Below are 15,548 nucleotides of genomic sequence, written 5' to 3' on the forward strand. Positions count from 1 at the left end.
TGCAATCCTGCGCAAGGACCCCATCAAAGAACAGTACTGCAAAGCACAGTACCGCCGCCCAGGAAAAAAGTAGAGCAACCCCCAGAACCAAGCCTGGGGCGCTCCCGCAGGGACCTGGCGGCGGCCGGGGCGCGGGTGCGGGGGCTGCGGCCAGCTGCGCTCCCGGGAGCGGCGGGCTCTGGGGCGCCGACGCGGCCGGGCCGACCTGCCGGACGAGCCGAGTCCCCGGAAGAGACGGAGCTGCAGAAGCTCGAGCTCCCGAGCCCACGTCCCCGCGGCGGCCACGCGCGGGCGCTCCGGCCCCCCGACTCTCGCGAGCGCGCCCCGACTTCTCGCCCGGGCGCCGGCCCAGGAAGGGCGCTGCCCTCTTCCAACATGGCGCCGCGGGAGGCGGGTCCGCGGCCGGGGCTCCCGGGGTTCCGGCGCCGCGCGTTTTGGTTCCGGAGTAACTGTGGCCTCACCGCCCCTTCTTCTTCCTCCTCCTCCTCCTCCTCCGCCGCCGCCTCCGCCTCCTCCTCCTCCTCCTCCACCTCCTCCACCCGCCGCCGCCGCTTGCACGCACGGCCCGGGGTGGCCGGGCTGAGTCCAGCTCGGCGCGGGGCAGCGGGATCTTCCCGGGTCCTGCTGCGGAGGGTCTCCCGCGCCCCCCCGGGGCCCCCGCGTCAGTCCGGCACCGAGCCCCTCTGCAGTCCACCTCCTCCCGGAGTCCCCCGGGGTGGACGGCACCTGCCACTGTGGTCTCCCCGCCGTGTCCGCACGCCTCCCTCCCCCCGCCCCGCTTTGCCAGCTCCAGCCCCCCGCCGACCCCGCCCGTGCCCCCCGGGCCCGCTCCCCTGCCCTGGGCAGCGCGCGCTCGGTGCCGACCACCCTGGTTCCGAGCGGCCCACTCCTCAGCATGTGAGCCCCCGGCCCCTGGAATGCTGTGGCTGGCCCTGGGCCCCTTGCGTGCCATGGAGAACCAGGTGCTGGTGATTCGCATCAAGATTCCCAATAGTGGCGCGGTGGACTGGACCGTGCACTCGGGGCCGCAGTTACTCTTCAGGGACGTGCTGGTGAGTGGGAGCGTCCGTGCCTGGAGCCCAGCCCGGGCGGGTGAGGGACGCAGCGATTGGAGGGGGAGGCGGCTCCTTGATTGACCCCAGAGGCTTCCCTGGGTGGCCTGAGCTGCAGTGTGGCCGCCGCCGGCCTCCTGCGGGACTTGCTGGACCGCTGTGACCGCGGGCACTGATGAATTGTGGGGCTGAGAGCTGGCGAGAGCGTGCAGGGCCCCCGGGATGCGCATGAAGCGGACTGAACCCCCGCTGGCAAGGAGTGTGCCCCACGGAGAGCGGACACACACACACACACACACAGACACACACACACAGAGATATAACCTGGACTGTGAGGGGGACACAGACAGACAGACATGCAAACACAGCTTGAAACACACAGATAAACACACAGCCTGGATTGGGCCTGGACACAGACACACATACACACAGCCTACACTGGGGTGGGGAGACACATACACACACAGGGATACACACAACACAGAAAACACACATAGCCTGGTCTGGGCCAGGGACACAGCCTGGAAGGGACACACACATACACAAACACACATACATACACACAGATACATAGCCTCGACTGGGACAGGGACACAGACAGACACACAAACACAGCCTTGACTGGGACCGGGAGACACACACAGACACACACACAGAAACAGCCTGGACCACACATATATACACACAGACATAGCCTGGAAGGAACACACACACACACACACACACAAACAAACAGCCTGGACTGGGCCAGGACACACACAGACACACACAGACACAGCCTGGACCACACATATACACGCACACAGACATAGCCTGGAAGGGACACAGATACACACACACACACACAGCCTGGACTAGGCCAGGGATACACATACACACACATACAGCCTGGACTGGATTGAATGGGGACACAGGTGGACATACATAGACACACCTGGACCACACACATATATACACAGACACAGCGCGGAAGGTACCACACCGCACACAAACACAGACATAAATACATACATATACATATACATACATACATACACAGACACAGTCTGGACAACTCACACACACACACACACACACACACACACACAGCCTGGACTGAGCTGGGGACACAGACAGTCCCTCCACCACACTCACACCTCCCACACTCACATACACTTGGTCTCATATGCTCTGCCTCCACCCCCCACCCTGGTGTTTCCTGGACCAGCCCTGGCCAGATCCCATATCTCTGTGCTGTCTTTTTAGTGCGTTCCTTGCCCTTCGGACCCATGTGGAAGGGAATTTTCTTAGAGCACCTAAAATATCACTGGCTTTGAGATACTACTTCATGGACCACTCAGAAAGGCAAAACCCAAACAGCACTCATCCATCTCCATCTCCTGACTCACAGTGTTGTACATGCACAGCCTGGGGTCAGTGGTGAAAGGAGGGGAGTGCCTCTTAGGGGCAGTGGGCCCCTGAAAGGGATTGCGTATGCCACCTTGGAATGGAGGAGTCGAGGAGCACGGGGGTGCATTGGAGATGGGCTGCCTCCCTCTCCTCCCCTTGCTCCCCTCCATCTGCCTCCTTCCTGACAGAGCAGTGGTGAAGGAAATTGGCTTTTCCATTGGGGTGGGAGGGGCGCAGGGGAGAGGGTGGCAAGGTGGGCTGGAGGGGGGTGGGGGAGGGGTTGGGGAGGAGGGGACTCAGACCTCAGATTTCTTTACTTTGCAGAGATTTTTTTCCACATGTGTCTTTTCACCTATTATACATTTACATTAGAGAGTGTTGTGCTCATTTCATATACTGAATAACAGGTATAAGGACAGAACTTAGGCCACGATGAATGTTGAAAGTTCCAGATGGGCAGTGGAAATTCTAAGATGGGCAGGGGTGGGAGGAGAAGACCTGTAGTAGGATTATTTTTGTTCCTTTGTTTTGTTTTTGCGCCACACCTGGTGGTGCTTAGGGATCCTTCCTGGCAGACCTCCGGGAACTAATGTGGTGTCAGGGATCCAACTCTGGTTGACTGTGTGCAAGGCAAGTTTGCTGCCCACAGTACTACCTCTCCAGCCCTCTGTGATAGAATTGTTTGTTTTGGTTTGGGGCTTTTCCTGGCTTCCTAGTGCTATACTCGGTCAGACCTGGGCCTTGTGCAGGCAAAGCATGTGTCTAGCCCCTGGAACCACCTCCCTGGCCCCATGGGCGGATTTTTTTATCATCAAGGGTGACTGTCAAAATTTGGTTCCAGTACCTTCATTTTAACTTCAAGACTTAACTGACCACTTAGAGTTGTGTTTTTGGAACTTTTTATACCTGCAGATTGGAGAAATAAAAATATTTCATGATCCTCTTGGAAGGAGCAAAAGCCATTAAAATAAGAATATTTATACACCAGTATTTATGATGCTACCATTCCGTGATCCAGTGTGCTACGGGCTAAAACGGTACTTCTTTACAGATTGGCAGAAAGTTTCTGTGGACTACACCTGTCTGGGCCCTGGTGGTTGACAGCCACTGAGCTAAAGCATTACAGATGTCACAGATGTCCTTGGTGTCTGGTGTTGGGGCCAGTAGTGCAGCCACTTGAGTGAACCAGCAGCCTCCAGGCTTGTCCCCTAAATGCCATCATTCTCTTGCATGTGGAATTCTCTCCATTCCTACCCATAGATGTTTCCTAAGGCCGAGACTCCTTTACATGATCTCGGCCACTCTGAATTGGCCTGTGCCTGTCTGCTCTGGCTCCATCCAGCCTCAGACCCCTTGCTCACATCCTGTGCCCAGGGAGACAGCAGGGCTGAATTCAGGGGCCCACCTCCCATATCCTCCAAACCCAGCTTCACTGTGTTTTCATGGATACAGCCTTGGTTCCCATCCTCCTGCTGTCTCCCCATCACTTTGTTCTCCAAGGTACCCAAGCTTGATCATCATGTCCTGTTCTCTCATTCCCTCAGTGGTAAACCAGAGCCCATGGGTGCTATGCCTTTGCTGTTCCTCGTAGTTCCTAGGATCCTACACTGTTATTAATGAGAGAGCACAAAGAAAGAATCCCTCAGTGACCAGGTTAGGGACCGCTGGGCAGGGTTCTCCCCCCTTGATTTAAACACTATGGTCTACACAGTTCTTCATGATGTATTTGTTACAGACATTTGATATTCCAACCCCAGTCCCACCACCAATGTGATCTTCCCTCCAGCATTATTCCCATTTTCCCAACCACCCCTCAAGTCTGCCCTCTTAGCAGGCACAAAATAATTTGTTTTGTATTGCTCGTTACAATAAAATGGCTAATGGAATTATCAAAAAATCCTTCCGTGAAAGAAAATTTGTGAAAGTTGTTATATCTCACCAGGGGGTCATTAAGTCCTTGTCTGAGGGTTTACTAAGCTGTTGTTGACGCCTAGCATGTTTGAAGCAAGAAGTTGAGGGGCTGGGATATGTTTCAGTGGTAGATCTCGACCTCACATAGATCAGTCCTTGGCGCTTGTGTGGTCTCCAAGCACTGTGTGGTCTCTCGGTGTGACCCCGTAATAACCACCACAACAAAAAGAAATGTGTCCGCTAGCCCACTTACTGGGCAAGCCCCTCTATTTTCCTGAGCCTCTGTTTTCTTCCAAAAATAGGGAAAATGTTACTAGCTTCAAAGACTTGTGAAGGTTGAGTGCGGTTGTGTCTCTGATGAGTAAGACATAAAGTTCTTTGAGGCAACAGGTTGAGCAAAAAGGCAGAGCTTAAACATCCAAAGTTGGGAGTCAGTTTGTCTCTCTTTCGGTGGTAAGCCCTGTCAGACTCACTGGGCAAGTGTCTCAGTACCCTCATCTGTAAAGGAAACCCGGGCTACAGAACTGACAGAAGTAAGGTACATAGAACGGTCTGATTGTTCCTAAGTATCATTGGTACAGTTTAAGGGAGAGGGCCTGAGTCTTGGATTTCTCAAGCAACTTAAGTGATGCCTGACTCAAGGCAGATTGGCCTAAAAGTAAACTTTGCATCAGCTGTTCACCCTCTAGAACTCAAGAGTGCTGTGGATCCTCACTCATGCATGCTTAATCCATCAAAGGGGTGGTGGTAATGAATGCTGTGTGGGCTTCAGGTCCTATTCTAGCAAGTTCTGCAGACAGCAAGACCAGATCTTGGCAGCCCCTGCAATCTTTTATCCTGATTCTAATCTCTTCAGCAAGAAATTGGCAAAATTCCCAAGAGAACAGCATCAACCAGCATCTCTGCCTTCGAACCTTCTTCTTTATTTATTGATTGGTTTATTTTGGGGATAGGCCACACCCAGCAGTGCTCAGTCATGCAGAGTCCTGGCTCTGCATGCAGGACTCACTCCTGGCGATGCTCAGGGCCCACATGGGATGCCGGGAATCGATCCCAGATCACAGCCTACCCATTGTGTTACCGCTTTGGCCCTGAACCTTCACAAATAAAGCCAGATGTGACTAGAAAGTCTACAAGATTCTAGGATCCGAGGAAGTACGAGGAACAGCAGAGGCATAGCACCCATGGGTTCCCTGGGTTCTGGTTTACCACTGAAGGGATGAGACAACAGGGCATGTTGTCTCCACGTCTCTCCTTTCCTCACGCTACTTTTCCAAATGAGGAGGCATGAACCTTAGATGGAGCAAATGCTTAAGTGCTAAAGCATATGGCCAGGTGTTGGTGGACCCAGACGCAGGAGCCGTCTTGCTTTGGTTGTATGGGTCTGCTGTGACCAGGAGGTTGGGATTTGGAATCAGTAGCTGAAAGAGCCCATTGCTGCTTCAAGTATGTTTCAAGAGCTGGTCTTTTGTACCCAGCTGAGGAATAACACTCATGGCAGAGGCATTTTGATCTGCTTTTCAGCTTTCTTCTTTCAGTAGCCCCCAGCTTGGGGAAAATTGTGCAGGAAGTCTCAGTTAGTGGCTGGAGAAAAAGTGCTCCCTTTCCTCTCACTTTTTGATTTCCGTCTCCTAAGATCCTGTTCAGATGCTGTGATTCCCCACCCCCCCCCCCCCATACTCACCCTCTTGGTTTTGTTTTGTTTTGATTTGCCTTATGAGTAAGCAACTGCTACTCGCTATTTATGTCTTTTGTGTGGCTGTTACCATACTGTGAGTGATCTGTATTGTGAGTCTCTTAGGTTTGCCTTGATCTCTGTGACTACATTTGAATCTTCCTAAATCCTATTTTTCCAGAGCTTATAGCTTTGTGAGGTTGATGTGCTCGGTATGTTGTAGATGCTCAGTTACATTTTTGGGGTCATCAGTTATTTGGTTGATTTATTGAATGGAAGGGGAAGAAAAGGATTGAAAAATAAATGGCAGCAAGATAGAAAAGTTGTTTTCTTTAGTTAAGAGGATGTTGAGGATCACTCTGAGGGCCAGAGAGATATAGACTCTTGCTTTGAGCTACTGGTTTGATCCCTGGCATCTTACATGCCCCCCGCCCCAAGTCCCAACAGGAGTGATCCCTGAGTTCAGAGCCAGCCTTGAACATAGATGGGTGTGGCCTAACATAAGTAAAAAAATCAACCAAACAAACAAACAAAAACCCTCTTAAAGAGGGAGAGTCTTTTTGAAATAAGTTATGTAAAACATAGCTGAATGGCTACTCTGGCACGTGACAGAGATGAATGGAGAGTTCCTGGTGCCCACTTGAGCAAATTGCTGAGCAGTGGGATGACAAATGATATAAGTGATACAAAGCATAGCTAGAAAACTAAACAAAGTCAGCAAGTGGGCCCTGCTTAGAATGGGCAGTAGGTAGTGTCAGATGGCCTCTTCCCTCCCCTTGCCATTAGGATAGTCTCTCTTTGTTTGCTTCAGCAAAGCATGATGTCAGCTGTGTGTACATTATTCTCATAATTCTCTAAGCTAATTTGCTTCTTTTCCTTTCTCCTGTCCCCCATATTAGCTCAAGCGGTTCCTTGTTTATTCGAGGACCGAGAAACCAACAGGGCTGGTTTTTTTAGTAGTTTGCTTTTTTTTTTTTTTTTTTTTTGCTTTTTGAGTCACACCCGGCGATGCTCAGGGGTTACTCCTGGCTCATGCTCAAGAATTGCTCCTGGCGGTGCTCAGGGGACCATATGGGGTGCTGGGAATCGAACCTGTGTTGGCCATGTTGGCTGCGTGCAAGGCAGACGCCCTACCCGCTGTGCTATCGCTCCAGCCCAGGAGTTTGCTGTTCGATGGGGTTTGTTCCTCAAAAGTGGGAAGGCACCTAAATGAGTTTACTAATCTGCTGGGTGTGCCCCCCCCAAAAAAAATTAAAAAAATGAAACAACTGTAAATATTTCCAATATTATAATCTTGTTACCTAAACTAAAATACTGTAATATACAGTACAAAAAAGGGGATGGGGAAGGTCCTCAGGAGATACTAGGAAAGGCTGAAGTAGCACTGTCCTCTGATGAATGTTTTAAAATGTCGGGTTCCAAGATGGGGTCAGCTTTGCAACTCACTAACAGTTATTAGCGAATTGTTCTGTCTAGCAGACACCAGTAATGGTGCTTATGATGTGCTAGATCATCTCTTTACAGATATTAATTGATTTAGCTGTATGAGGTAGGTATAATTCCATTCTCATTTTTGCACAGAAGGAAACTGAGCTATAGGATGCCATTATTTAAGAGTAATTTCATGCTCCTTTTTCTTTTCTGGTGGGGGCGCACATCAAGTGCTGCTCAGGGGTTTCTCCTGGCTCTGCACTCAAAAATTACTCCTGGTAGTGCCTAGGGGATCATCATGGTTGCCAGGGATCGAACTTGGGTCAGCCACATACAGCCTTCCTTGCTGTACTATCACCCTGGTCCCTCCTTTCTTACTCTATCTAGCTTACTGCATTCCATAGCTAGTGGCAGAAACAAGGTGGCAGAAACCGTTGGCAGATGTCCTCCATTCACTTTTCCTTATTGTATACTTGCTTGACAGTTTCCATTTGCCCTGTCCACAAATACTTCCTACTTACAACTCTGTAGAAAGGGTGGATTTTTTTTTTTAAAAAAACACTGAGATCTCTTACAAATACTTCCTCAAAAAGTTTGCCAAGATTAAAGTCAGAAGGAAAACATAACTTGCTTTGGCACTAACCCAGGAAGTAGTTTTCATCGATCAGTTTCAGACACAGAGATGGAAGAGTCACAGCCCACAGTGCTCAGGGTTGGCACCTGGCTCGGTACTCAGGAATCACTCCTGGTGGGCTTAGGGAACTATATTGGGTGCCAGGGATCAATCCTGGCTTGGCTGCATGTAAGACAAGCGGTGTATTGACAAGCGGTGTATCTCTCAGCACCCCTTACTGATTTTTTAGGGAGTGGGGAGGGGAGAGAAAGAAAAGAAACCAAAAGCAGAGCATGGTGACAAAACTGTTGTGCAGAGTGCCATTGCAAAGCACGGGCAGCTGGGACTATGTCTTGCATGCTAGTCTACAATCCAGGGTTCTGGAAGTTCTGACCCAGCCCAGGAGGGGAGAGTCGGGGTGCATCGAGCTCCCCCAGAGCCTGAGGTTTTTGGGACCTTTGGGTTGGACTGGATATAAGAGCAATACCCTGTTCCTCTTTAAGCTTTCTTGAGACTCATTTTCAAGGGTTTTCAACTTTATTAGGTCACTTAAACATGGATATCAGATCATACACTTAAGAAATTTTTGCCGATTGAAAGCTTTTCAGTGCTTAAGAGTAAAGGTTGATAAGAATTGTTTGCAGTCTCCTCCCCCGATCCCCCCCCCCCCCCACCAAGAATGATCTCTGAGCACCTGCCAGGTGTGGCCCCCAAACAAACAAAAAAGAAGACTCGTTTGTTGCAGAAAGATTGCCATCGGCTTTGTGAGTCATCATGCCTAAATGTTGCACTGTAGCACTGTCCTCCCATTGTTCATCAGTTTGCTCGAGCGGGCATCAGTAATGTCTCACAACAAATTGTGAGACTTGTTGTTATTGTTTTTGGCATATTGAATACATCACGGGTAGCTTGCCAGGCTTTGCCGTGCGGGCGACATACTCTCGGTAGCTTGCCGGGCTCTCCGAGAGGGGCGGAGGAATTGAACCTACCCGCTGTAGTATGCTCCAGCCTAAATAAAGATTTGTAAAAGAATATGTCACACACAGTATCCTCGAGCCAGAGTGATAGCGGGCTGGCTCGCACACGGCAGACATGGGTTTTATCCCCAGCACTCCATAGAGTCTCCCAAGCACCGCCAGGAATATTCATGAGTGTGGAGCCAGGAGTAACCCCTGAGCATTCCCAGGTGTGGCCCCAAAACAAAACAAAACGAATGCAGGGTAAAGGCTGGAGAGATTGTACAGCAGATAAAGCGCTTGTTTTGCACGCGGCTGTCCTGGATTCAATCCCGGCCACCCTATATGGTCCCCCTGTGAGCCCAGCTAAGGGTGATCTCTGATCACAGAGCTAGGCGTCAGCCCTCAGCACAGCTGGGTGTGACCCCATACCCCCACAAAAAAGTGCAGGGTCAGGCTAGTTACATTATCAGGAACTGCATTTGACTGTTCCAGTGTGCTCGATTCGCTTGTGCCTGTGCTATCAATTAATTTTCACTTTACCACTTTAAGTATCACTGGTTTATATTGGAGGATAATCCAGTTGAGGCTTTAGGTTAAATAATTTGTTTCCACAGCCGAGAAATGCAGAGTCGAGATGCTTACTTACCCAGGCCACCTGACTCCCCAGTTTCTTACTTTTTATATCTTAATACATTCTGTGGCCTCTCAGTTTTCCTTCCTTCCTTCCTTCCTTCCTTCCTTCCTTCCTTCCTTCCTTCCTTCCTTCCTTCCTCCCTCCCTCCCTAAATATATGATATTGTATTTGAAACAAAAAATATAATAATTTGGGGTGGGCATTTGGGTTGAGCACTGGGGAGTGAAGCCTCCTACCTAGGGCATCTGTGTCTTCCCCCAGAGTTATTCCCCCCCCCCCCCGAAAAGCCAAAGGTTACATTATTAATTGGCAGCCGAGAGGAGTGGGCCGTCGGAAGCTTTTCCCTCTCCTTTAATAGGGATTTCAACCCTGGGATACATTGCTGGGCAAAGTGTGATTTTGAGCCACTGTGTTTATGGTTTATGCCAACACTTCAGAAATATTTTCCAGGTTCTCCTATTTCCTCCAGGATTTGCCACATGTTAGCAATAAAGAAGATGGCTAATTGCGTTTCTTTATTCTCTCTCCGTTTAGGATGTTATAGGCCAGGTTCTGCCTGAAGCAACGACCACAGCGTTTGAATGTGAGTCTGGCTTGAATACTTTCTTGGACTATTTCTCTCTGCAGTAATTTTTCAAGGGTTTATGGGTTGCATTATTTTAGAAACTGACAAAAACATATTATTTATGACCATCATATGGTACATTTAAATATTTATAAATTAATGCAAGTTTAATGATGATACTAAACTGAGTAATATTTTCTTATTTAATCATATCTTGGGTGTGCATTATTTCTATAATATAGCTTTAATTACCAACGTGACCTTTATCTGCTCTTGCTCCTTGCTGTAATAATATCGCAGGGCAAAATGAAACGTGTAAACTACCTGTGGGCCAATGATTATTGATTAAGAGGCCTGAGCTGGTTGCTGCCTTAAACCAACAACAGAGGAAAGCAGTTCAGTGAACATTGCCGGGAACGGCTGTTTGGTGGCACTTGGCATGGCAGTAAATGATGACAATCCTGCTTTGAATCTTCAGCCCAGCTTCTGCCTCCCCTGAACCAGGGGACTTGGGGTGCACAGTGTACCCTGAAGCTGGTCTGGAGGTGATTTCGGGGGAGGCCAGCACCCGAATCAGGGTGATGTGAGGATTGTCAGGAACACAGACACGCTGGACCCATGGAGAGTACAGTACGGGCTCCAGACTGTAGTTCCATCTTGTTTTTGACTCAAAGCCATGTTCAACTTGGAAAATTGTGTGGTTCTTCCTGATGACAGTGTGCTCTTTTTGTTGTTGTTGTTGTTGTTGTTGTTGTTTTGATTTTGATTTTTGGGCTGCGCCCAGTGATGCTCAGGGTCTGTTGATGGCTCTGCTCTCAGGAATTACTCCTGGCAGTGCCAGGGGACCATATGGGGTGCCAGGAATTGAACCTGATTTAGCCACATGCAAGGCAAGTGCCCTACTCACTGTGCTATTGCTCCGGCACCAACAGTGCATGCTTTGTTCTTGTTTTTTTGGTTTGTTTTTGTTTTTTGATTACACCAGGCAGTGCTCTGGCTTTATGCTCAGGGATCCCTTCTGACAGGGCTCAGGGGACCACATGGGATGCCAGGGATTGAACCTGGGTTTGATGTGTGCAAGGCAAATGCCCTCCTTGCTATACTGTTGATCTGGACCCTGTTCTTTGCTGTTGTTGTTGTTGTTTTAAATGATGGCCAGTGGGAGAGAGGGCTGTGTCCTCTCTTTGATTGACCGTCTGATTGAAGGCCCCTTTAGCTCTATGCACCAGAGTATATACAGCCTTGGGATTGGCCCTTCTGCTTTTAGAAGGCTGTCCCACAGAAATGGCGTGTGTCATATACCACTCATGCAAACTGTTTGTGTAGAATTGGTTAAAATAGCAAAATCATTTCCTGGCAAACTGCATGTCTACAATAATGGCTTAATAGATTATCCATTCTCTGTAGCGTTAAGTGGTGACTGAAGGCAAGAGTGGTCAGACCTTCCGTTGATAGGGGAACGCCTGCGATACATTGCTGAGTGAACTCGTAGGTCTGGTCTGAGCCCTGTTTGTGAAGTGCAAATCCCTCCCTCCCACTTGATGTATGGAGAGATGGGAACCCCAAGAGTGCGGTGAGCATGGCAGCGGTCTCCTCTGGACGGCAGGCAGATGGGCTGGCAAGGGGAAGAGGTCCGTGAACGCACCTTCTTTCCCCCAGATGCTCATTGTTGTCTGAACAGTTTTCTACCATCATTGCACATTCTTAAGAGCTGCTGTAAGTGGGACTCTTAAAATAATGAGTATTCACTAACCACACTGGGCACAATACATTAGTGAAGAGGAAGCAGAGCCTGTAGCCGTAGGACATTTCAGTGTTGAAACTGCATTCAGACCTCCCGGGGTAACTCCCGGGGGCTGCCAAGGATTTCGTGGACATCGTGGTAGTCAGCACTTGGAGCCCTTCCTGCAGCCAGCTGCCATGCTAAGTGTACTCCCTGGGTTAGCTCACTGAGCTCAACCTTCTCAAGACCCCCACGACGTCCTCTGAAGGACTTTTGGTGCAGGTGGAGTTGGGAGGGGCATTTCTGAGCAACTTGCCCAGAGTCCCACAGCTGGCTAGGGGCAGTATGAGAGTTTTGGAGTAGACTCTAGAATACGCACATGTATAATACACACACATGCTCACATACATGCACACACATGCATAGGCACGCACATTGAATCCTCCACTACACAAATCCTTCTTGAAGTCACGAATTTTGATTGTTCTTAGTGTGATGGAGAAGAAACAGTATGTTGCCGACTTTTGACTTTTTTGGGGGTTCCCCAAAGCAGCTCGATTCACCCATATCCCTCTGGCAGGGTTCTGGTTCCCAATAATAATTTTTGAGTGCTTGTCCTGTGCCAGTTTACTGGATGATCTGCCTGGATCATTGCTAACGTATCCAGTTCAGTGAGATAGGAAATTAAAATCTATGAAAAAGTTGAACCTCAGAGATCAGAAAGGATGGCCAAAGAGATTGGCACGGAAGTGATGGCACTTTTAGTTTTTTTTTTTTTTTTAATTTCCTGCTGGGAATTAACCCCGGCATATGCTGTGCAACCAACTCACATCTTTAGCCCCTGTAACATGCTCTCTTTAAAAAAAGGGGACATTCCTGGCAGAGCATGGCCAGACTCCAGTCTGGTGGTAACCAGGCCAATGGAACCTCACTTGGTAGTGTCGGGGCCACCAGGGCTGAGGAGGGCAGTGCTACGGAGAGGAGGTGGGTGCGTTGGCATGCCGTGCCAAGAATGGACTCGAAGCCTTGCACAGGCCAGGCATGTGCTCTGTCACGGGAGTGCCCCACAGCCCCATGTAATTCTGGGTAATTATAGAGTGTGTGTCAGAAGCATGCAGTGTGTTTGGATTGCTTGGATGCGGTCAGCATCTTTTTGTCTCCCTTTCGTAGGAAAACACAGAGGCCAGTGCCACCCAGCTGGCCATGTGCCTGTTTCTGTCCTCACTAGAATTTAAAGGGCTTGGTGACAGGTTTCCTGTTTTATTTCATTCTTGCTCCCATCCTACTTGTGTCTGGTAGGAATACCCTCATCGAAGAAAATGCAGTGTTAGTGTGTGTATTCAAAGGATAATTAATGCATATGATCTACAGGCTAGTCAGTACTTTGCTTTGCAGGGGGCTGATGGGGGGGTGATATCTTCACATTTGGCTTCCCACGTTCAAGAAGGCAGAGGGTGTGCGACGGTCCGCAGTGACTGTGTTCTCTTTGATTCCTGTGTCTGGAATTGTTTTCTCCCAGGGCATTAGGGCTGACGGTGGGGAGGCCAGGCACGGTCTGTGCTGAATTCCCTCTTGCACTGATGACCCTAAAAACACTTTCTCTTTTGGCCTTATGCAGTCCTTTCTCCCTTGCAGTAAATGCAAGTGAAAGTACCTTGTAGTGTCGAGTTGGATTTTTCTTTGATTAAGAAGGTATAGGTGAGCTTTAAATTTTTTTCAGGAGATCAGTTTCATTTGCTTAGATGCCTACATTTTGCATCATGTTATGATTGTAGCTTAAGTTCTCTAACCTAGTGTTGGACCAGTTTTCAGCTGTACTAGGTTTTTGAATATTGAGAAAAATTTGCAGTATGGACTTATTATCATAAGTTATTATTTTGACCCTATTGTACATTCAAATGTAGGACCAGTTTGTACACCCACTAACAGTATTTCTGGATGCACTTACCTTTCTATCCTCCCCGTTCTGGATTTTCAGAGTTATTGGTCAATGTTAGTACTGTTTTACTTTGTATTTCTTCTGTTATAAATGAGTGAGCATCTTTTAGTTTGTATTTTGGTAATTTGTGCTTAATTTCTGCCAACTGTCACCTCTGACCACTTTTCTGTTACCATTTCTTTTTCTAATTAAGAAAATTACCCTCTTGTCTTCACTGTAACAGATATTTGTGTTAGTTTATTACTTTCCTTCTAGCTTCTTTTAGTCTTTTTTTTCTTTCTTTTTTTTAAGGAAGAATTTAATAGGTTTTACATGTTTAGGTTTAGGTTTTTCTTTGTGACTTCTGGACTTAGCACAATGCTTTGGATGGAAGTCCATATTAATAGGATGTTAAATTCTTTTCGTTCTACTTTAATAAGTTAAGCATGCATGCATATTAGGTGGGCATATAAATTTGTACTTTCTCAAGGATGTTAGAGTAGGATATTTGTGGGGGTGGGCTTGGGGCCCCACCTGGTGGTGCTTAGAGGCTACTCCCCGTGGTACTCTGAGACTCCGTGTTGCCAGGGATTGAAGTGGGGTCAGCTGCTTGCAAGGCAAATGCCTTACCTCTTGTACTGTCTCTGCAGTATTTGTGTGGATGTTTTGGTTAAAATTATGTGTGTGCATTTTCACGGCAAATTTTAAAACCTGTTTAGAATTCTCATACCATCTCCAGCTTCTTTTGGTGAAAGAAGGTATCAGATGGGAAGCCAGCCTTATTTCCAACCAGAGGGAGAACTGACTCCACATCAGTGATTGAATAACCCCAGACAATCTTGCGCGCTTGCATGTCTGGGCCCTACATATGCTCTAGGAGCGTGACTTTCACACAGGCCCGATGACCCCCGCTGAGCCTCACAGTTTCATTAGCAGATTAATGAGCGCCCCAACATATGAGGTGATGGAAATCAGCTGTGCCCACTAATGAGGTGCCTGGGCGTCTGTTCCTGGGCCTCTCCCTGGAGCTTCTCTGTAAACAGCTCGCTGCCGTCAAGTGATGGGTGGTCGCTGTGCTGGATGATAAACCTTCCCGATGACTCGGAAGATACACTTTCAGTTTCCGTGGACACATACTGGCATGTTCCTGCCACATGGAGTCCTTACACGTACTAGCCACGTGAAGCCCTTACATGCATCTGCCATGGGAAGTCCTTACATGTGTCTGCAACATGGTCTCCTTGCATGTATCTGCCACGTGATTCCTTATATGTATTAGCCACGTGGAATCTTACATGTATCTGCCACGGGAGTCCTTACATGTATTAGCCACATAGAGTCCTTACGTGTGTCTGCCACACGAGTCCTTACATGTACTCACTACATGGAGTCCTTATATGTCCTGCCCCGTGCTTTCCTTTTGTGGGGCACTTGGGCTTTTCCCATGAGCCTGTGGCCCTCATATGTCTCCACCCCTCTCAAGCCATCGGCTTGAGTGTGGGGAGGAAATTATTGGGTGTAGTTTGTAGTGATGAGAGGTTGAATCATTCTATACCTTTCTTCAGCCATGATCATGTGTGCAGTCACTTTTCCCCTTTGGCTTTTAGGACACACCCGGTGGTGCTCAGGGCTTACTCTTGGCTCCGTGCTTATGGATCACTTCTGACAGGACTCAAGG

The 15,548-nt window shown here is 48.7% G+C and overlaps 1 protein-coding gene across 2 annotated transcripts in view; it reads left to right on the top strand.

The window, feature by feature from the left end:
* Positions 1-882: 882 nt before the first annotated feature.
* Positions 883-15,548, top strand: part of MAP2K5 (mitogen-activated protein kinase kinase 5) — a 272,784-nt gene continuing 258,118 nt past the window's right edge. For both annotated transcript variants that reach the window (XM_056127637.1, XM_056127638.1), the window contains exons 1-2: positions 883-1,052; positions 10,199-10,247. In XM_056127637.1, the coding sequence (XP_055983612.1) occupies positions 918-1,052; positions 10,199-10,247 (184 nt within the window). In that variant the 5' untranslated portion in view covers positions 883-917. The remainder of the gene's footprint in view (positions 1,053-10,198; positions 10,248-15,548) is intronic.

The sequence above is a fragment of the Sorex fumeus genome, unplaced genomic scaffold, assembly GCF_029834395.1.
Source record: "Sorex fumeus unplaced genomic scaffold, SorFum_2.1 ptg000063l, whole genome shotgun sequence".
Taxonomy (NCBI): Eukaryota; Metazoa; Chordata; class Mammalia; order Eulipotyphla; family Soricidae; genus Sorex; species Sorex fumeus.